Source organism: Mus musculus, chromosome 9 (assembly GCF_000001635.26).
Source record: "Mus musculus strain C57BL/6J chromosome 9, GRCm38.p6 C57BL/6J".
Lineage (NCBI taxonomy): Eukaryota > Metazoa > Chordata > Mammalia > Rodentia > Muridae > Mus > Mus musculus.
This window is the reverse complement of record NC_000075.6, coordinates 54,696,176-54,716,553: the sequence shown is the minus strand read 5'-3', so window position 1 is coordinate 54,716,553 and position 20,378 is coordinate 54,696,176. Positions and strand designations below refer to the sequence as shown.

The following is a 20,378-nucleotide window of genomic DNA, read 5'->3' as shown; positions in this document are numbered from 1 at the left end:
GTCTACACCCTCACAGTTCAGAGGCTCTACAGATGGCAGCGTCTCAGAGTCCTTGTTCCCCATCCCCTTCTGCTCTTCCCCACTACTCCAGCTCTCTACTGTCCTTCACTCCGATTGGATCGCTGCATTCATCCCAAGTCAGAGTTCCCCAAGAGAAAGCTTATTCTATCAACCAGTGTGAGATAGTCTAGCACGTTACCCTGTTAAGTGCTAAGAAAAGAAAAAGCAAAGCCATTTGTCTCATACCAGTTCAATTTTAATTTTAAAGTGGAAAGTGTACAGGTGGGACAGTTAAGCAACACTCTGTAGATTCATAACAAAGAGCTGAGTCTAGTTTTATCCTACACAAGCTAAGTAGTAGCTCTCCAACAGTGATTTATTTGTAAGTCACAGCACAGAAACACCACCCTGGAGTTGTGGTCCACTTATTAATTGGAGGAAGCAGTTTTAAGTCTGTCATGGCCTGTGGTCAAAGTGAGCACTGTACTTTGAAAACGTATGTTTTACTAGCCAGCAGTGTTCTTCAGGAGCCTGGTCCTGCTAGCTGGCTTACTTGACCAGCCACAGGTCTCATCTGCCCTTTGACCGCCCCCAGGAGAGGTTCCTGGTCTGTGTCAAAGTCTGGTACCATAAAAACCAAGTAAGGATGGATCTGACAGGTTATCCCAGCAGCTTATAAAGCAGGGTTTTTAACTTCATTTGTAGAAAAGAAGGGAGAGGTTACGGCTAGAGGCTGAGGTAGCCTTTATTTAAAGTGCAGTCTACTTGCCAGGAATAAAGTAGTAACTAGAACACATTCCCAAGCAGCTGTCATTGCCAGCCAACTAGAACCTGGTTGGGCCAGTTCTCACCACACATCACAAGCAGAAAGCCCTTTGCAGTATGGCTGTACAGTGAGAATGACGGGCCTTTAGGAAGGAGATAATACTGAGGGGTCTGTGCCATTGCACACCCTTAAGACGTTAAGCTGGTGTGCTGGGAACTAAGCCACCAGCACTCCCCTTTGGTTGTTTCTGCAGCTGGTCAGGGCTGCCAGGGATACATATGAAGGGCTTAGCTTTCCTTAGGGAAAGAAAGCACTTTGGTGGGACAACACTGCAAAGGTCGTCAATAGATGATCATTAAGAGCACAAAGAACAAGGTATGGGGTTACAGGCAAATGGCTTTATTGGCTTATTTAAAATGGGCTTGTCATCACAAGGCTTGGGAAGTTCAGAAAACTTCCAAAAGAGATGTTCAAACAACCCCCTTTCTAACCAGTCAAGGGGAAAGAACATTATGCCCTAGACTGTCTCTGCAGCTTTTGAGTCCAGCCTACTCTGTATGAACCAGGCATGCTGGGCCTACTGCAAGCCATATGTGGACTTTTACTATCTTAAGAGTTCTAGAGTCTAGATTCAGAAATGTTACTACCAGACCTGAGCTCATACCCTTGGTGACTCTGCCAAGGGAGGAAGGGGAGAAAAACCACAGACTAGAGATGGGCCAGACACCCACCTTCTGGGCCTTTGTTAGGGGCCAAGAGTGGTCCTCTGGGCCTACTGTGGGAACGAACCATGGCGAAGCCACTAAGAAGCACAAAAGGTCAGTGTGGTACTGGCATCTCCAAAATAAGTCCTGAAAGTACAAATGAAACAGATTCCATATGCAGACTAGAGGGGATTGAACTTAAAACATTTAAATATAAATCAAGCTATAACTTAAGTTACAACTAGAAGAGAAACAAGAAAACCCAAGAGATACTCAGCAGTGGAGACTGCTGAACACATACACGGGACACCCCAAACGTGAGGCTATTAAAGCGATGCCATTTTCATTGTGCCAAGTTTACATTCATCATGTACTAGAGTCCAACCAGGCCAGGCCACACCGCACCATCATGCCGTCTGGCACTGCACGCCAGCGCGGGGCTCTTCGTCATCTTCCTCATAGGCCTCCCTGTGCTGGCGCCAGCTCTGCTCGTTGGGATTGAACTCCTTCAACTCCACCTGATCCATGTCATCTGTGATCCTCACCTTCTGCCGAGGGGGAAGCAGAGCCTCCAGCTGAGGAAGCTTCTCCTGAGAGAGCCACTGTTTTTCAGGGAAGACTACCTGCAGAGGAGAGCACAGAGGGCGTGGGCTTTCTTTGCTTTCTGCCAAGGTAGTGGACGGTAGGTCTCATGAGAGTCGAGATGCACTTACTAAAAACTGTATGATCATCACCCCCTTCTCCAGGGGGGCTTTGTAGATGGGCATCCCCTCGTTGCGGATACACTTCAGGTCCCCATGCTTTATCACCTCACCTGCCACAAAGAAGGTTCATTTATGAAACAGGAAAAGGAGGGGAGCCTGGAAAGGTTAACCTCCCTCTAAGGAGAGCTAGGGTGGGCTCTAGTGGCCTTGCAGCGATGGACAGAGGATGGAGTCCTATCCCTGTCAGGCATTAAGCAGGGGCTGGGGCAGGAGACTGGCCCTGGCCCACATCAGGAAGCAGCAAGCACACTGAGACCTCTGCCATACTGGAGAACCTGGCTTCCAGCGGGGCCAGTGTGTGCCTGTCTCTTCTGGGAATTATGGATGTCACTAGCACAGACAAGATGACCGCTGCTCACAGCTGCAGGCAGAGCTTAGAAAGGGATTCCCAGGAGCCTCCCAGTTACTCCTCCCACCCCGCCAATCAGCTTCCTGAGGCTGGGCGTCCCAGGTGGGTTCGAGGTGGCACTTGCTCCACTTAAACTGGTGCATTAGGATGGCCCCCTGGACCACATGCTCCGCCTTGTCTGTATTGGCAAGATCTCAAAAGGCATCTTGGGAAATTAGTACCTGGGGCACTTAACACTCTCCTCCAAGGCTTAATTAAAAGGGTTATTTCTTGCTAGGCTTGGAAGAGATTAGGGACAAAATAAAATCTGGAAAATACTCCCTTCAGTCATGAAAATGGGCAAAGGCTGGGCTGCTGTAGCTCACTAGTCCAGAAGCTGTCAAGTATGTATAGCATGTGTTCAGTCTGCAGCCCCACAGAACATGAAGATGTAGACAGGACAGAAGAAACTGAGGACCGACCCAGTTCCTCCCCAGGGGAACTATACACAAAGTGAAATTTCTTTCACAGAAACTTTTCAAGTCCATCAGGAGTTTTAAAAATTCAGTATGCCAATGCTCTCTATCCAGGGGCCATTCCTCATGGATGCCGGGTGCTGGTGCTGGGATGACTGCTCATCAGTCTGTACTGCTGGGCTTCTAGTGTTGTTAGTGGGCTTGTTTGGAAATACCCTTTCTGTCTCTGTGTTGTCAGGTGCACTTCCTGCTGCCCCTTCCCCGGCCTAGCTCCCTAGGCTACCTCAGACTTGCTGGGATTGGGAGCCCAGAGGCCAAGAGTGGAAAAGCATAAGGGAAAAGAGAAAAGCCTACACACCTCTGCCAAAGGCAAACCCCTGCTTTCAACAACCACAGTTCCTCAAGAGTTAAGTGGTTCTGGCAAGGTAGGTAGCTCAGCAATAAAGGAAAGAGAGAGAAAAATGAAAGATAAACTAATAGAAAAGGAAGAAAGGGAAGGGTGTGTGTGTGTGTGTGTGTGTGTGTGTGTGTGTGTGTGTGTGTGTGTGCGCACGCATGCACGCTCACCCACCAGATACTAGGAAGGAATCTGAGCAGGTTTTCTGGATGCCCTGCCTTCTCCCCCACCTAAACAGAAGTGGGGTTCTAAGGGTTTCTTTTCCGTCCCTCAGGGGCCTCTTCCTCATGCGCCCCACTTCTGTCCTTAACTCCCAGCTTCCCCGAGGCTGGGGTCAGGGAAGGTAGCAAGGGCCCCTCCTGCAACAGGCCCCACCCAGGGAACCCTGCCAGGATGACCTGCCCTCATTATCCACCCTTAGCCAAGGATGGGCTTTTCCAAAGAAGTCACACAAATGCTGCCACTCTTGGCTCTCACAAAGGCTACGATCTGGGATATGAGGACGTTTGGGGACTGAGACACACCACCAGGCCCAGTTCTGTCCGTAACAGGTGACCTAAGGCCTTGTGTGAAGTGCAATCCTTCAACTTTGTTCCTCAAGTGACAGGAGGGACTGGGTACCTGGGGGACTGTGGAGTGGAGCCTAAAGAGAGGCAGCTCTGACGCTAGAACGTGACAGAGCACATCACAGTGCATGGTTTGACCTTCATAGGTACCTGATCTTGACTATACGCAAGCACATGCACGTGGGGTAAAACACTCTGTGGCAAATCTCACATTGGTGGATTTTGTATATTATCTCTACAAACTTTTGTAAGCTTGAAATATGTTTTTCTGAGACAGTCTCTTTCTCAGGCCTTTTTGTAAGTTTGACCGGCTTGCTCAAGCTCCTCAGACTGATTACAGGCTCATACTAGCATACCTGGTTCATATGGTGCTGGGGACTGAACCTAAGCAAACAGCTAAGCTACATCTCCAACGCACATAGCCCTACACACACCCAATCTCCACTGAAATGACATCTTGCTTTATAGACCAGGGTGGCTTCAATCTTGCAAATCCCTGGTTTCAGCCTACTGAGTGCTTGGATTACGTGCGCACACTGTCATCCACAGCTGTAAGTTTGGAACTTGGATTTTTAAAATCACCATACACTGGTCAATTTAGAAATGCAGTCTTGTTTGCTATCATCTCCAGCAAAGGAGAAATGAGAAGGAATCAGAGAAAGGTGCCAGAGAAGACTGGAAAGAGAAGAGCAGACGGGAAGGGAGAATGGGCAGAGGCAGGTCCTAGAGTTGGCCACAGACACGGGTGCTCACCTGACCACAGGACTTCAGTTCCCAAGGCCTGTGCTGCAGGCTCATCAGCCACTTACCCACCCCCCAGACCCTCACCATTGGTAAACCCTGCCTGTGTCTCGGCCTCAGGACACTTAGATAGCTTAGCTTCCTCTACACCATGCAGGCATCTTGGCTGTGCACAACTGCCTTTGTCACTAGCCCAGCCTCTGCCTCGGTCCCTTCTAGCCAGGTGCTCTCGAGCCCAGATGGACTCATGACTTCTGTAAACATCAGCTTCCTGGGTGCTGCGAACCTGGTGACTGTGCTGAGAGACCGGACCCAGACCCTGGGACCGCCTGTGGAAGCCTCTTGAGACACGCTCCCAGCTGGTGTCTTTTCCCCTTCAGGAAAACCCTGTTTCAAAATGTTTTCATGTAACAGCTCAGAGAACAGAGGCACATACAAAGGCTCAGACAGCAAAGACCTGTCGCCAGCTGCGTTCCGCTACTCAAATGTTTACATTTATCCTTAGCTGGAAGATTCCAAATAAAATTTCAGGCTCAAGAGATTCTTGAGTCTAGGAGGATATTAGAGAAGTCCATGATACTCTCGAGTCACAGGTGGCAGTCTTACAAGCAGGGCTAAGGAGCTGGCACGGCAGGGAAGGCCGTGCTGTGCAGACCTGATACCCGACCTCAAAACCTGAGCTAGCAGAGGGTAGAGTAGACTCTAAAGTTGTCCTCTCACTCCACACACATACAGAACAGTCAACTGTAAGAGATTACATTTAGGGCTGAAGAGGTGGCGCGGCAATTAAGGATAGGCATTGTTCTTGCAGTTCAGGACCAGAGGTCTGTTCCCAGCACCCATGTCAGGTGGCCTGTGACTCCAGCTGCAGGAAGAGCCTCTGGCCTCCAAGGGTGCATTTACACAAGCGCACACACCCACACAGGGACACACGCATATGTGCATAATTAAAATTAAAGTATATCTTTAAAAGAATAAGATGATGTCATTATTCAGAGTGTCCTGCTGAGACCATGCAAGCCAGCCACGATGCATACAGTCCGTTAGCAGAACACTCGGAACATGGAAGTGGCGCTTACCTGACTTAGATGAAATGACAAGGACTCGATCATCCAGCGTTTTTATTGTCTTCTTGAAGCCACAAAGAGCTTCAGAGAGCTGAATTTTCATTTTCATGATCAGATCCTGGCCTCGTCTCTGAAAGACACTATGATCCTTCTGATCAAGCACAATTATCACATCGCCAGGGTCCAGCTCAGGCTCCTGATCTCCTTCTCCATGAAACAGTATCTTTTGCCCATCCTTCATACCTATGGAACATCACCCTTCTGATTAGCCGCTTCTCACAGCCAGAGCTCAGAGCTTCTGAAGGGACAGAAATTTGGGGGGGGAGGGGTCTTAACTCATTAGCCCTCCCAGCCTCCCATGGGCACGGTGTCAGAGGAATAGCTGGGATAATCACCAAGCAAAGCTTTAATTCCAACACAGGCCCTGGATCAACGGTCATGAGGGAGAAGGAAATAAGAGCCCATATCCGATCTCATCACATTCCTCTGCCCCCTCAGTGCCGGGTGCCACACCTAGGGCCCACACCGTGAGGCCATCACCCACTTCCTGGTCCACGTTTGACCTGGCTCTATGGCTTAAGACGTTGATCTACAGACACAAGGTAAAGGCACTAGCTGAGGAAGTCTTCTCTCAGGTGACTGTTTGGGTTTTGGTCTCAACTAATGTATGACATATTTGTTGGATCAGAAAGTCAAAGAACTGGGATTTTTGGGAAAACAGAAGGGACAGAAATGGGTCTTAAGATGACAGCACCAGGGAAAACAGCAAGGGAAGGCACTGCATCTGAGAGACTCTGGATCAGCCTAGGGCAGGCAGGGAGTGGGGGGCTGGCATACAGGTCCAAAAACCTTAAAAGCTAAGGCAGCCATGAACAATAAAAGCCACTGGGGAAAATACTTCAGAAGATTCCCAAGGGATGCATTGAAACACACAGGTATGGGCTGGCAAGATGGCTCAGCAGGTAAGAGCACTGACTGCTCTTCCAAAGATCCTGAGTTCAAATCCCAGCAACCACCTGTAATGAGATCTGATGCACTCTTGTGGTACATCTGAAGTCAGCTACAGTGTACTTATGTATAATAATAAATAAATCTTTAAAAAAGGAAAAAGAAAAAGAAAAGCACAGGTAACGGCAGCTGAACAGACTCGAGGGTCAACTCGAAGGTCAAGACTTTTCAGAGCGTCAGGAAAACCTCTAAGAGTTTTTCCGTGACCTCATTGGCTTCCTCAGGCCAGGTCATAGGAAGATGACCTGAGAAGGGACTCTCGGCAGCCTTTATCTTGTAAGCATGCTGCCACACAAAGCCACATCCCTGACCCCTAGCCCCATGTGCGCCATGATTAGCAGGGTGGGCCCCCGCCGTGCTGAGTGCTCCTCCTCACCTTTCTCCACGTGCACCTCAATGATCTTCTTCTCTCGGGTAACCTTGGCTCCGCTGCAGTTCTCACAGCGGTCCTTGGGGTTGATGCGCTCGCCCTGGCCCTTGCACTCGATGCACACAGTCTGGATCTGCTGCACCATGCCCGGCCCAATCTGCTGGATGTGGACCTGCATCCCCCGCCCCTTGCACAGGGGGCACTTCTCCACAGACCCCTTTTTCCCACCGATGCCTGTGGAGGTGGGAGATAAGCAGAAGAGCTGTGTTCCTCTCAGCAGGGAGCTGGGCACTGTGCTTAGCATCCTATACTTATTAAAACAGTGTGTGGGTGTTTGGAAGAGAATAGTCAAGTAGATCACAGCCAGGTGTTGACATCTAATCCAGGGTGCTAACACCCATGCCACAGGTGCACAACAGCCTGGGACTGTAGGGAACCACAGGACAGAAGCCTTGTCAGAGTGCAGGTCACCATACCCATCAGTGTGACAACATGGATCGTAGGGTCACCAAATTTTACTTTTCTTGAAAATTCAAACTTTACACATTAAGGGCTTACTGGGACACTGGCACGTTCACTCATGTAATGGCAGAACAAAGTCACAGATGTCTGTTGTCACCTGCTACAGGAAAACTCTGCCAACCCCTACATTAGGAGAACTGTGTCCAGATATTGAAACTTTTAGAATGAATGCCAACATACTGAATAGATGTCCGGCCCAGAAAAATAAAAACATTTAGACTAACAGATGTGGCTTCAGGGTTTCCTGCTTACAAATCCTGCTTGACTCCCACACTTGACAAGATGAGTTCTTTTTCTCTGAGCTCAAGCAGAAGCGAGGATCTGAGCTCTGAGAGGCATTCGGATATTAGTTCTTACCTTCACATTTCTCACAAATTACATTTTTCTGGAGGGCCAGTTTCTTAGTGATTCCATTATATAAGTCTTCCAGAGTTACTGACAGCTGGTGGACAACATTCTTGCCTGCCGAGGGACAAAGAGCCAGTTAGTGGGACTAGCCAGACCACTGCCTTACACTATGTCCCAAGACTCTTCTGGAGGCCGGAACACTAGAGTTGGGTCAGAACCCGCCCTACCCCACAGGAAGCGATGTGTCATTAAACCAACCTATCCTACTAGTCCCTGCCAAGATGGAGAGCTAACTCCTGGCTACCCAGTCATTTAGAGAACTCAACAAAAAGACCGTCTATTTTCATTTTCTGAGGACAAGGAGAAAGAGAAATAGATCAGTTAAGTTCCTCCTCAGGCCACAACCCTTTCCTCCGAGATGAGGGGTGACAGTACCCAGCCACTTCACTGGAATTCTTGCTTGAGCACTGAGCCTTGTACTTAGTTAGCAAGCTCTTCTGTAGTATACAGCCAGGCAGGAGTGCTTTCCTCTGACTAAATCTCCTGTCTGCATTCAGAATGGAGGGAAGAGTTGGCCCTCAGGGTGCAGTCTGGCTGCACTGGCACTATGCCTATTCCCAGGCACTTCCCTGTCCCCCGGATGTGCTAGCAGTCACTGAGACAAGGTGTCCTGGTTTTTGGCTGTCAGCTTTGAGAGATGACTCAATTAAGGGTGTGAAGCTTTTCATTTCAGAATTGCTAGAGAACTGGGCAAGAGACTACCCAGAGTTTTAATCACGTTTGCATCACCGAGCACATGAGCAGGCAATACACCAGGAGTGGGGAGGGACTTTTTTCTCATAAACACGTTATAGTTTTCAGCACACCATGTGCACAGAATGGACAGCCATGCTTTTTAAAGCTCAAAGCCAATTATAATGTGAGAACAAATACATTATCCAGGGGCTCTCAACTGACACACTTCTTAAAACTAATGAGTGTACTTCTCCAGTCTATCAGTGTAGTTAAGCTTGGCTGTCTATATGGTTTTAGGATCCAAAGTGGATTATCTGCAGTAAGCTGGCAGGGGAGGGGCTACCAGCAGACAATTCAGCCACACAGCAGCCAGCCCGCAGGCCTGCTGACAGGTGGTGGTGGTGGTAAAGAAGTGAGGCTGAGGACGGAGCTTCTGGCAGAGTGCATTCCCCCAGCATGGAGCTCGGGGACGTAGAAGCAGGAAAGTTACAGGCTCGAGACCACCCCTCAGCTACATAGGGAATCTGGAGACAGCCTAGGACACATTAACCCCTGACACAAAATAGGAGGCGGGGCCAAGAAGAGGGTAAGGGGCACATGAACCCCAGATTATGTGTGAGTGAGAGTGTGTGTGTGAGAGTGTGGGTATGTGTGTGGTGTCATTTACCTCCTAGGATTAAAGCTGTTAACCAGAATGGATGCTGAGAAGGTCATTCATTTTACAAATATTTTAAAACAGTGGTCAACTTTGTTTCTCAGAACATCTGATGTTGGCTGGGGATGAGGCAACCTGAACACGGCAGTGTCCTGACCAGAATAATGAGAGAGCCTGCAGGCCCTGGCCCAGATTGGGGCCCAAGAGTTGAGTGGGTAAAGAGGGGAGGGAAGAAGGGCACTCTTGATAGATTTGCTAAGCACAGAAGTGTTGGTTATGCCCCTTTGGACGATTCAGTGCCTGGCCATACGACAGGGGATGAATGTGACCTTACTCACTTGTTTTGAGACTGGGCATCACTATCCAGCTCAGGCTGGCCTAGAACTCAGTAATACTCCTATTCGGCTCTCCTGGGTGCTAGTATTACACATGTACCCCAATTCTATCTACAATCCAATCTGCTCCTTTTTATATGGGGCATTGGAAAGGTGTCAGATAATTAAATATACAAGAGATTTCAGCAGCCTGCACACTAATAAAAGTCAAACTAATGAGTCCCAACATCCACACTTTTTAAAACTACGCTCCATCTTGATTCCTGCAACACAGACACTCTAAACCTTGCTTACATTTCTTTACCAGCATTTATAGGCTGGGAAGAGGGCTCAGAGGGTAAGGGCCAAACCTGATGCTCTGAGCTCAATCTATAGATTCTCCATGACAAGAGAGAACCAACTCTTGCAAGTTGTCTTCTGACCTACACATCTATACACTCCTATACACACACACACACACACACACACACACACACACCTACACCCCTGCTCCACAAATGTAAAAAAAAATTTTTTTAAAACATTTACCTCTTCTCTCTCTAGTCATCCGTCCTCCACCACCAAAGAACATATCAAAGATATCCATGGGTGAAGAGAAGCTGGGGCTGCCCGATCCCCCTTCTTTAATTGCCTGTTCTCCACCTTGGTCATAGATGTCTCTTTTCTTAGGATCTGAAAGTACTTCATATGCCTGGGATATAAGTTTAAACTTTGGAGAGAAAGAGAAAGAGAGAGAGAGAGATTGATTAAAAATGAGTCCCAGAGAGGTTTACAATGTTTTCCCATAAGCAAGCCTACCTCTAAATGTAATCACAAGCCACTCCCCCCAGCTGTTAAGCTGTTAAGTCTATATATCTGCTGCCAAAGGATAAACATTATAAGGAACTTTGCTATGGAGATATTTCAAGAACAAAGACATGGAACCCAGCAGGAGGAGACCCCGAGGCTTCATCTACAAGGGCTGCAGCCCAGGGCTCCAGGTGTTACCATGGTTTCCAGCTACAGGAACCACTTTACTAGATTACAGTGTGAAATCTAACCACAGCCCCCTGTGAGTTGACATGCCAGATACTATGTAGCTGTGCTGCCCTCCCAGCTCTGCCTATCCTAGCATCTCCCAGCTCCTTAAGGCAACACCAGGCTCACCTGTCAACAAATTCTGGTGGTGCTTACTCTCCATCTCTGTCTCTGGAACTCTGACAGATGAAATACCCCAAGTGTGGCATGCCTTCCAAAAATTTACCACCAGAATGCAATTGTAAGAAAAGAACTAGAAAACCCACACTGCGAGGGGCATTCTAGAAGTCTAGACAGGAAATGTGAGCACAGAGGCTCACCTGATGAGTGATTATGCACAGGTAAAAACAGTTACAAAGCCTGTTACTGGAACAAATGGGAAAATGTTAACTGTCTTTCCAATGGAAAGTCATACATTTGCTAACCACTGGGAGGTCCTTGTTCCTAGGGAGACTAAATTACAGTGCTTAACTGCACATTCCTCACAAAAGCTCTAGCGATAGGAAACCTGTGACCACATATCTGTAATTGTTGAGGTTCAGTGGAGGATATTTCTTCTCAGCACACTCTTATGTATATGGACCTATCTAAAATAAGACAAACTACTAAAACCTCTCTGTCCTTGCTATCTTGTGCTACTCAGGAACCTCCTCCTCACTCCTGCTTTTAGCCTGTTCTGCACCAAGCCTGTGAATTGTGACCCACCTGAGCCACCATCCTTGCTGTCACCTACAACCCAACTCTGCCCTCCTCGTCTCTTTGGCCCCCAGTATTTGTGTTTTGGAAAAGTCTCACTTTGTAGCATTGTCAAGATGGCCAAGAACTTACTATGTCATCCAGGTTGACCTCAAACTCACAACCATCCTCCTGCCTCATCTTCTAAATTCCTGATCTCAATCTTCCTCTAGTCTGCAGTCTCCTTGCTGTTTCTGAACACTGTAACACATGTGCCCTGGGCTCCCTGTGGCAAACCCAGGTCTTCAAGCTTCTACTTAAAGCCTCCTTTCCCAGAGAGCCTAAACCCCTCGTGCCCAGCTTTCAACCTGCAAGCCCACCCATGCGTCTCCCAGTCCAAGGGCACTGCTTTCTGCCATGCTGTTGTGATTCACACTATTGCCCACTGCAAGACAAGCCCCGTGAAGATGGGATGCCATCTGCTTTGTGGACAACACTTGGCAACTATCTGTTAAATGAACAGCTCAGTTCTGCAAGTCCAGATAAGAATAAATGAGGTTGGCTCTTGGCCCTCCCAAGGCTAATCTTTACTCGGAAAAACAGAAGTATAAACTATCCTGCATGACTTCTTAGAACCTACAGGGGAAAATAAAGGACACAAAGACGCAGATACAGAAACTGACAGAGATGTTAAGTCACCCTGTGTTCCACAGATTCCTGACTAAGAACTAAAAAGCAGGAGCAACAAATAGGCATCAGCCAAAACAAACAAACAAACAAATAAACAAAACCCAACCAGGATTAAAAAGTTATAAGCCTTTTATTCATGTGTATGTATGTGGGCATACACCCATGTGCATGTAGGCACCATGGAGCCCAGAAGGACATATGGATGCTTGGTGCTGGAGTTACAGGGTATGAGCCGCCTGACACAGGTGCCAGAAACTGAACTTTGGTCCTCTGTAAGAGCAGTAAGTGTTCTTGGCCTCTGCGGCATCTCTGCAGGCCCAGGAGTGAGGATTTAAAACTCTCCATGGCGCAGGGAAGATGACTCAGGAGATACAAGTTCCTGCCATGCTGACTTAAGTTCAGAGCCCCAGAACACACGAAAAAGCTTATGTGGTACGAGCTTTTGTAAAATACAGTGTGGGAGGAGGAGAGACAAGAGGTGTTGCCTGGAAGCTCTAGGGCCAACTAGCCTAGAGTACACAGCACAGTAACAGAAACAAAAGATGTCTGGCTTTAGAAACAAGGTAGGAGGCAAGTATTAATTCCAAGAGCTGACTCAGCTCCACATAGATGCCGTGGTATGCATGCACCTACCCTCCAACACATGAAAAGCCATCAGCACCATATACACAGCCATTTATATTCTGAGTAACTCCCAAAATGTTTTTTTCAAGGAAGTGAGGACCACACACTAACATTGCCTTTTTCAGTAAAACAAAAACATAAAAAACATACCACCAACTGGAGGCCTGGGGATTAAATACACAGTTTGGAAGGTCAGAAAGTTAAGTAGGCTAGGCTGCCACCAGGGGCTTCTGGGTTCTTTGAAGGTTAATTATGCTCAAGAGAGCCCACTAAAACACTCACCAAACACCCTGGATGCCCCAAAGAGGCTTGGACTTAACAGATGAACTGAAGAATAGAAAAAACTGCCTTGTCACTTGGGTGATTCAATTATAGGCCAGACCTGGTGGGACAGGGGCTGGAAATGCTTGTGACAGGTCCTCCTACTTCTGGGGACCTGTTCACTCTGAGGTCTAATTTAGCTCCTTAGAAGACCTCCTTTCCTCCCAGTTGGGATTAGGGTTCTATGATCTTTGCCACAGACCTTTCATGGAAAGACTGTTCAGCTGAGAAATGTCTCTGAGAACCACACAGCAACCTGGAAAAGTGCTTATGGTAGAGCACTAAGAAGGGAAAACTCCAGGTACATAGATCATTCCTGTAATTTCTACACTCAAGGAAGCTGAGGCAGGGTGGATTGCCGTAAAGTCCACCTGGACTCCTGGATACTATGTAACAAAGCAAAAACAAAAACAAAAGGAAGGGATGATGGAGGGAGGGTGGGTAAGGGCCTGGAGAGACACCAGGTTGGGCTGGATGCCCTCCTGATGTCATTTCCTCTGTATTCTGAAACTTCAGTCCTTTTCTTTGTAACAGAGTCAATCTCACCAATCCCAGGCTGCCCATGAATTTACTATGAAGCCCAAAATAGCCTTGAACTTCAGATCCACTTGCTTTTATCTCCCAAGTGCTACAATTGCAGGCATGCACCTGGCTTACATGGCACTGGGGACCAAACCCAGGGCACTGTGCATGCTAGGTAAGTACTATACCAACTGAGCTACATCCCCAGCCCATACTCTGAAACTTTCGACATTGTTACAATCGGCTAAGACTTTTTTCTTTAACATCTGCTACTCAAACTACAATTTATAATGAAGTGGGCCAAAAGACCAAATGCATCTGGATAAATGATCTGCTATCATGACCCCTGACAGGAACTATTCTTGTTGACCTGCCACCCTGAGTCTTGCAGAAAAGCAACTGCAGCTACAACAAGCACAGACTTCATGTAGGGCAGAATGGCTAACAACAAACACAGGCTGCCCACTGCTTAGCAACACAGGACAACAGAGTAGAAAACAAAGACCAACACTGATGGCGTCTCAGCTGTCCCGAGACTCTTCAGAAACAACTCACTCAATCTAGTTTTAAGACATTAATAGTATGTGACAAACTTAGGTGGAAAAAATACAAATTCCCACCTGTAGCATACATAGTAGTCCAAAACTACATACAAATTCTCACAAAGCCCTGGAAAAGCCTTCATGGTGTGCCCAGCATGTTGCAGGATCAAAAGAGAAGCTGTTTGGTGTGTGAATGAATGATCAATAGTTCTCTGGGGAATTCTATAGCCGTTTCCACAAACTGTCCCTAGTGTCCTCGTCCCCTCAGATTTGCAATCCATACCCCTCCAGTTCCTCTTCACTGTGCCCTCCCCTCCCACTTCTGAGAGTTCTCCTGATTACACATGGAATTAAAGAATTAAAGTCTGTTTCTTCTGACCTTGTTACTCAGCCAGCCAACAAACATTTTAGCATCTATAGGGCATTGCTAGAATCATTCATGCCTTTAAGTGGAACAGGCATCAGACCACTAAGAGTCATCACGATAAGATAAGGTTGAAGGCTAGTTATGCAGTCTGTGGTCAGGGGTGACCTCTGCCAAGATGGCTTAGTTTAAAAACAAACAAAAAACAAAAAACAAACAAAAAAACTAGAGAAAATGGGTCACCCCTTCATGGAAAGTAGGGAGGGAAGTGTATTTGTGACAGTGGGTTCACATTGCCCTCCTCCCAGCAAAGAAAGAGGGACCTGCCACATCTTACTTTATAAAAGAATTAGTTATGTGATACTACCTTGGGTACCTGGCTGGAAATAAATATTAGTTTAAAAGAAGGGCAAATAACCTGCCCAGGCAGGTGTGTAGGTGGTGAGAACTACATGCTGTGCGAAGAGGGCAAATAAAATCTGCTCTTAAAGCTTGGCCACAGCAAAAGCACTCTCATTTCAGATGGGAAGCAAACAGCAGGGACCACCTCTTGGTGACTGTGGTGTGACATGAGACCAGAGGGGAAGGCTTTCCCCCAAGTTGCCTTCTGAAACAGAAGACAAGTGAGAAGCCTTGAGGCTATCCTTAAAGAAGTGTCTGCAGGATGGAGAGATGGAGGGATGGAGAAATGGCTGTTCTTTCAGAGGACCAAGGTTTGATTCCTAGCACCAATGTAACAACCATCTGTAACTTAAGTTCCAGAGGATTCAACACCTTCTTCTGGCCTCCAAGGGCACCAGGCAGGCATGTGGTACACAAAGATATATCCAGGCAAAATACCCATACACACAAAAATATCAAAAAAGGTCAGCGATCTGTAACTGAACTGAACAAGTCTGTGAATCACCAACACAACACAGAAAGCTGGTGACTTAAAAAGCTACAGTAAGCCACCTAAATATAGACGAGAAGGGACACAAATGGGTATAATGGTCTTTACAGGGAGGCATTCTAAACTTGTGACAGCCACATTCATTCGGCACATGTGGCTAAATATAAATATTCTATCATTGCTGCCACAGCCAACCTTCAGCAGTCTGCCTGCTCCAGCTTGGAATTACTAATGCAGACAGGTATTTTGATCCGAGTGTCATTTCCCCAGGTCTAAATGCTAGACAGGGTGATCAGCGGCTCCAAAAGTGATCCAGGTGTGACTGCTATGCGCTCCCACCATGGCGCTGGCTCCCCAGATTCATCTGGGGCAGCCAAAGTGGGTTTTTTGTTTGGTTTCCTTGGGGGTTTGTTTTGTTTTCTTAAACGACAAGAAGTGAAACAGACTAGCTAGCCAACTCTCCTTGCAATGGCTGGTACTTTGAGTCTCCTATTCAGGTGGGCCATTTCCGCTTTGGGAACAAAATGAAGAATGCCTTATTTCTGTAAACAGGATGGAAAAGGTTCAAATTAGGACACCAGTTGCAGAGCACTTCAGCCTATTATCTGTCAGTACTTATGGTCAACCGTGGGTCATTTGTCACAGGAAACCTGGAGTTCTCACTATAAGCAGATGTGTCGGGTTACAGACTTCTGCACCCCTGATTAATAACGACAAAAAAAGTGATGATTCCGTGTCTGAAAACTGTATCAGGCAGGAGGTGGCCCTCACAGATCATATCCACTCAGTCCCTCTCAAGAGGGACGCTGGGTTTGTCTAAGGTACAAGTCAGATCACAGGAACTCATCCCTAGGGCTTATGCAACACGCGGAACAGAAACACAATATTTCGCTGCCGGGGGGGGTCCCCAACAAGCACATAGCTTCTGTTCACCGGTGCCAGGGTTTCTGGTTTGCCGGTGTCTTCTCCCACAGGAATGCCAGGGCTGCCTCAGAGAGCTGTGCTCCCAGAGGTCAGCACGGATCCCCGTCAGGGTCCTCACAGCCCGGAAGCAGGGGCTCCAGAAACACTTGTAGAGCGAACGAAGGTGCGGATGGCTGCTGGCACTGGCGCCCCGCACCTAGCCTTGCTAGGTGCCCCCGACTGACTGCGCCCCGCGGCCTCCCTCGGGCTGGCGCGGCTCCTGGAGAGAGCCTCTGCGTCGCCTTCAATAATTCACAGCCCGGGTCCTCCCGTAACCCCGACACCCCGCGGGGCCCCGCACCTTCTCGCCCTCATCCGGGTTCTTGTCCGGGTGGTACTTGAGCGCCAGCTTCCGATAGGCCTTCTTGATCTCCTCCGGGGACGCGCTGGGCTTCACCCCCAGGATGTCATAGTACTGGGTCTCCTTCACCATCTTGTCTCTGCGGGGTGGGGCGGACGAAGCGGGTCAGCGCGCCCCCGACGCCCCCGGCCCGTGCCCCCGACGCCGGCCTGCGCGTCACCGTCTCGGTCGCGGCCGCTTCCCGGGGCTCCGTCCCGAGCGTGAGCCCGGGACCCAGTTGCGCTCCCGGCACCGCCGCACTCGAGCCGCCGGTACCTCCGCCGCCGGCTTTTATTCGGCGCCGGCGGAAGGTTCCGCCAGGAGGCGTGACGCCACATAGGCCCAGAACGTTCGCGGAGGTTCCGGCGGCTCCGGGGCTCGGTCCTCCGGCCGGGCGCGCGCGCTCACCCGTTCTCTTCTGAAGTCTGCTCCTCTGGCTGGCCGTCCGACTCCCCGGAGCTCCAGTTCTGACTGCCGCCACGGGCCATGTTGGGGTGCTCGGGGGTGGGGGGCTTCGGCGTGGAGGTTTCGGGCTTCGTGGTGGAAGTCGTTCGCTGCCGATTGTCACGCCGCCCCGAGGCCGTCCCCTTGCCCTTGCGTGGGTCCGCGGGGTTGGGTCGCTCTGGGATCCGATGGCCTGCAGGAGGGCCTCGTGTGCGCGAACCCTGGGCAGAGGAGAGCTTGGACTGGGAGGTCAGCGGACGCGCGGACCCCACCCGGCCTCTGCCTCGGGGTGTGGCCCCCTTCTGTTCGGTCACTGCGGGGGTGTGCTCTGGGGTCTGCCTTGGATTGTTGCATTTTGGGGGGTGTTGGAGTGAATGGCTGCCTTCTGTGGTGGCGTCGAGATCCTGCGGTGGCTGGTTCCCCCTAGGCATCTTGAAGGCTGGGTGACCATTAGCCTTTGAAGATGTGAACAGTGGCCTTTAGGTGGCCTGAGTTTGGACACTGGCCTCTCTATTGCCCACAGCTGGAAACCTCATAAGTACCCCAAGGGTGAGGAGTGACGTTTCCCAGCTGTGAGCAGTGATGACGTCTATCACCTGTGAACAGTGACATTATTTCCAAGTCTTTCAAGGATGAGCAGTGATCTCTCTTTTTTTTCAGGAGTGGGAATCCCCACCCCACCCCCACCCCCATACACACACATATCAATGCACAAATGGGCCAAGGCAGAGCCATCGAACCAGTATTGCAGCTCTACCGGGCACTGAAGCCTACAAGACCAGGCGGTCCAATCTTCTACTTCTCTAGGCTGCTTTCAACGGATGCCACGATTAAGACTACTCAAAACATGTGGGTGTGGACTTGCTGCTGCAGCGCTATCAGAATACTGCAGACCCTTCTGGCCTACTTAGGCTTCTCGTGGTGCAACACTTTATCCAGGAGAGGAAGCCACCCTGGCCAGCTCCCTGGAGTCCACTGGCCTGGGTTTTGATCTGGTGGCTGAAGCTCCTCTTTCATGCGCGCAATAGGGATACAAACGACTTAATACCCATGAGAAATTAAGCCAAGCCGCTAGCTTCTTTTCCGGGGAACATGAGAATCCACTTTCTGGATCTTGCTCCTATAGAACAGTCACTTTTGGGCAGATTCAGGACAGGAGGTCAGGAATTTGTGACTCCATTTTCCTGTGTCTTCTCTACACAAATCTCTGCCGTCGGGCTTATTTCTCCACTTCTGGGACATGATCACTGTCAAGTGCCCATCTTTCTCTCAGGACATCTGCAAAGATCAAAGAGAATGATAGCTATAAAGCTCCTGACAAGAACCTGGCTTGCTCACTTAGAAACATTTTTTTTTCTTTTCTTTTTTCCCCCGTTTTGTTGCCTTTGAAACAAGGTCTTGCAACATAGCTTTGACTGCCCTTAAACTTAGGATCCTCCTGCCCCAGGCTCCCAAATGCTGGGATTATAGATGGGAGGCATTGCAGTTAGCTCATCTGAAAACTTCTAAAACTCCAGGCTACACCCCAGTTACTACAGAGCTTCCAGGTAGAGTGCAGGCCCCTGTCAAGTGGGTCTAGTGTTGGAACTAGAGGTAAGAACACAGCACAGCTTCACGGCTCTACCCAGATTCAGTTCTGTGGACCAGTGGCATTGGTAGGAGGGGCATGGGAGAAAGATGGCTCAGGTGTGGTTAGAGCCTAGAAACAGAGTTCTCAGTTTATTGGCTAGTTAAACTTGGGTTCTTAGCCTTCCAAATGTTGTTACAGGTGTGTACTGTTGTGCGTCACCCAGCATAGTATTACTGACTGATGGGTTTTCTGTCTTTCTGTCTTTCTTTCTTTCTTTCTTTTTTTTTTTTTATGGACAAGGTTTCATTCTGCATTCTTGACTGTCCTAGAACTCACTCTATAGACCTTGAACTCACAGAGATCCACATGTCTTAGACTCTCAAGTGCTATATTTAAAGGCTTGAATTTTTAAAGAAAAATCTTTACACCTTAGCTAAACATGGATAAAAAATTCCCTTTACCAACCTTTACACTGTTCCTCTGAGCATTTTCCAGTCTAGGTCTGTAAAAGCTGTATATCTAAGATGACCCTCACCTCCCTTAAAATCCCTACCTGAAATGCTCAGGCCTGCCAAAGAACTGACTGTTCTGGCCCACATCTGGGATTAGGGCCTCTGGCTCCAAGTCTTCTTCAGAGGGTGGACTTGACTGATCGCTGCAGGCTCACAGTGCACATAGTAGCCAGTCTTGTTTACACCAACCACACCTTTAAAATTTCTTCCTCCCAGACCATGTATAAGCCCTTCCTATCCTTCTCCCTCTGCCCTCATGCTTTCTGTAAACATCCAGGTTCTTTTATGCAAGTAGAAGTTGAAATCTCTTCATATGGAACTCTTGGCAAAATTTTTTACTGACCAAAATCTGTCCTCACCAGTTCTATAAGTGTTAGCTTTGTTTCTCTTGTTTTTGTTTGTCTTTCAGTTCCAAGAATAACAATGAACACTCTGATCCTCCTGCTTCCACATCTGTCTTTGACAATGACTTTGATGACTTGATCTGTCTAGAATTTTACCTATGAGGATTTGAGGCTGCACATCTCTTATCAGTTACATGTTTATCTTCATGGTTGCTATCCCTTCCCCAAATCTTTATTGCAGATGGCGTTGGTTTCCCAGTCTCAGTGAACAATGTTTCCTTAGAGATAATAAACATGATAGTACTGACTTGTGAGTATAAAGAGAGCCTGGTGGTACTTAAATGAGTACAATTTTGGGACTGTGGGCCCATTCCACTACTATATTTTCCAGATGGGGAAACTTTTAAGTGACTGGTACAACCAGAAGGCACAGTATGGGCCTTGTTCCCCACTCCTGGTACTAGATTTTTTTTTTTTTTTTGACTGGGGCAGAAGGAGAGTCAAAGCAAGGATGGTAGTAGCCTTTGCCCAGGGAATCTGGCCTGAGTTCTCCATAGAGTCCTCTGACAAGGAAGAGCTACATTTGATTGGGAAGAGGGACAGGAAGGACTTCACAGAGACGGGGCAAAGGTCAGACACCAAGAAGTTGGAAGTACCTTGAGTGGAGGGGGGAGGGGAAGGAGTTATGCTAGACAGAAGCAGAGAGCCTGGAGAGCTCAGAGAAAGGCTGGGAGATAGAACAGATCCCTGCATGCCTTGGAGAGGACATTGCTTCT

General features: G+C 48.5%; 1 protein-coding gene, 1 long non-coding RNA gene and 1 other non-coding gene across 5 annotated transcripts; 1 reads left to right on the top strand and 2 right to left on the bottom strand.

The window, feature by feature from the left end:
* Positions 1 to 236: 236 nt before the first annotated feature.
* Positions 237 to 17,706, bottom strand: Dnaja4 (DnaJ heat shock protein family (Hsp40) member A4). 3 transcript variants are annotated; one of them, NM_001357875.1, is made up of 8 exons: positions 17,141 to 17,271; positions 16,694 to 16,832; positions 10,311 to 10,491; positions 8,067 to 8,171; positions 7,194 to 7,421; positions 5,822 to 6,052; positions 2,184 to 2,284; positions 237 to 2,093 (listed from the first exon to the last, which is right to left on the bottom strand). In NM_001357875.1, the coding sequence occupies exons 1-8, from the start codon at positions 17,218 to 17,220 to the stop codon at positions 1,878 to 1,880; spliced, it is 1,281 nt and encodes a 426-aa protein (NP_001344804.1). In that variant the 5' UTR covers positions 17,221 to 17,271; the 3' UTR covers positions 237 to 1,877. The 3 variants fall into 3 exon arrangements, 2 of the variants coding, with proteins under 2 accessions (NP_001344804.1, NP_067397.1); XR_001778951.2 differs by having other exon boundaries at positions 239 to 2,093; positions 5,822 to 5,949; positions 17,141 to 17,706; NM_021422.4 differs by lacking the exon at positions 17,141 to 17,271 and having other exon boundaries at positions 16,694 to 16,995.
* Mir5710 (microRNA 5710) lies at positions 8,173 to 8,241 on the bottom strand. Its single transcript, NR_049206.1, has one exon. It is a non-coding gene; the product is annotated as a microRNA 5710 (primary transcript).
* A 127-nt stretch (positions 17,707 to 17,833) lies between the features above and the next one.
* Positions 17,834 to 19,909, top strand: Gm46113. Its single transcript, XR_001779175.2, has 2 exons — positions 17,834 to 18,769; positions 19,668 to 19,909. It is a non-coding gene; the product is annotated as a predicted gene, 46113 (long non-coding RNA).
* Positions 19,910 to 20,378: the final 469 nt, after the last annotated feature.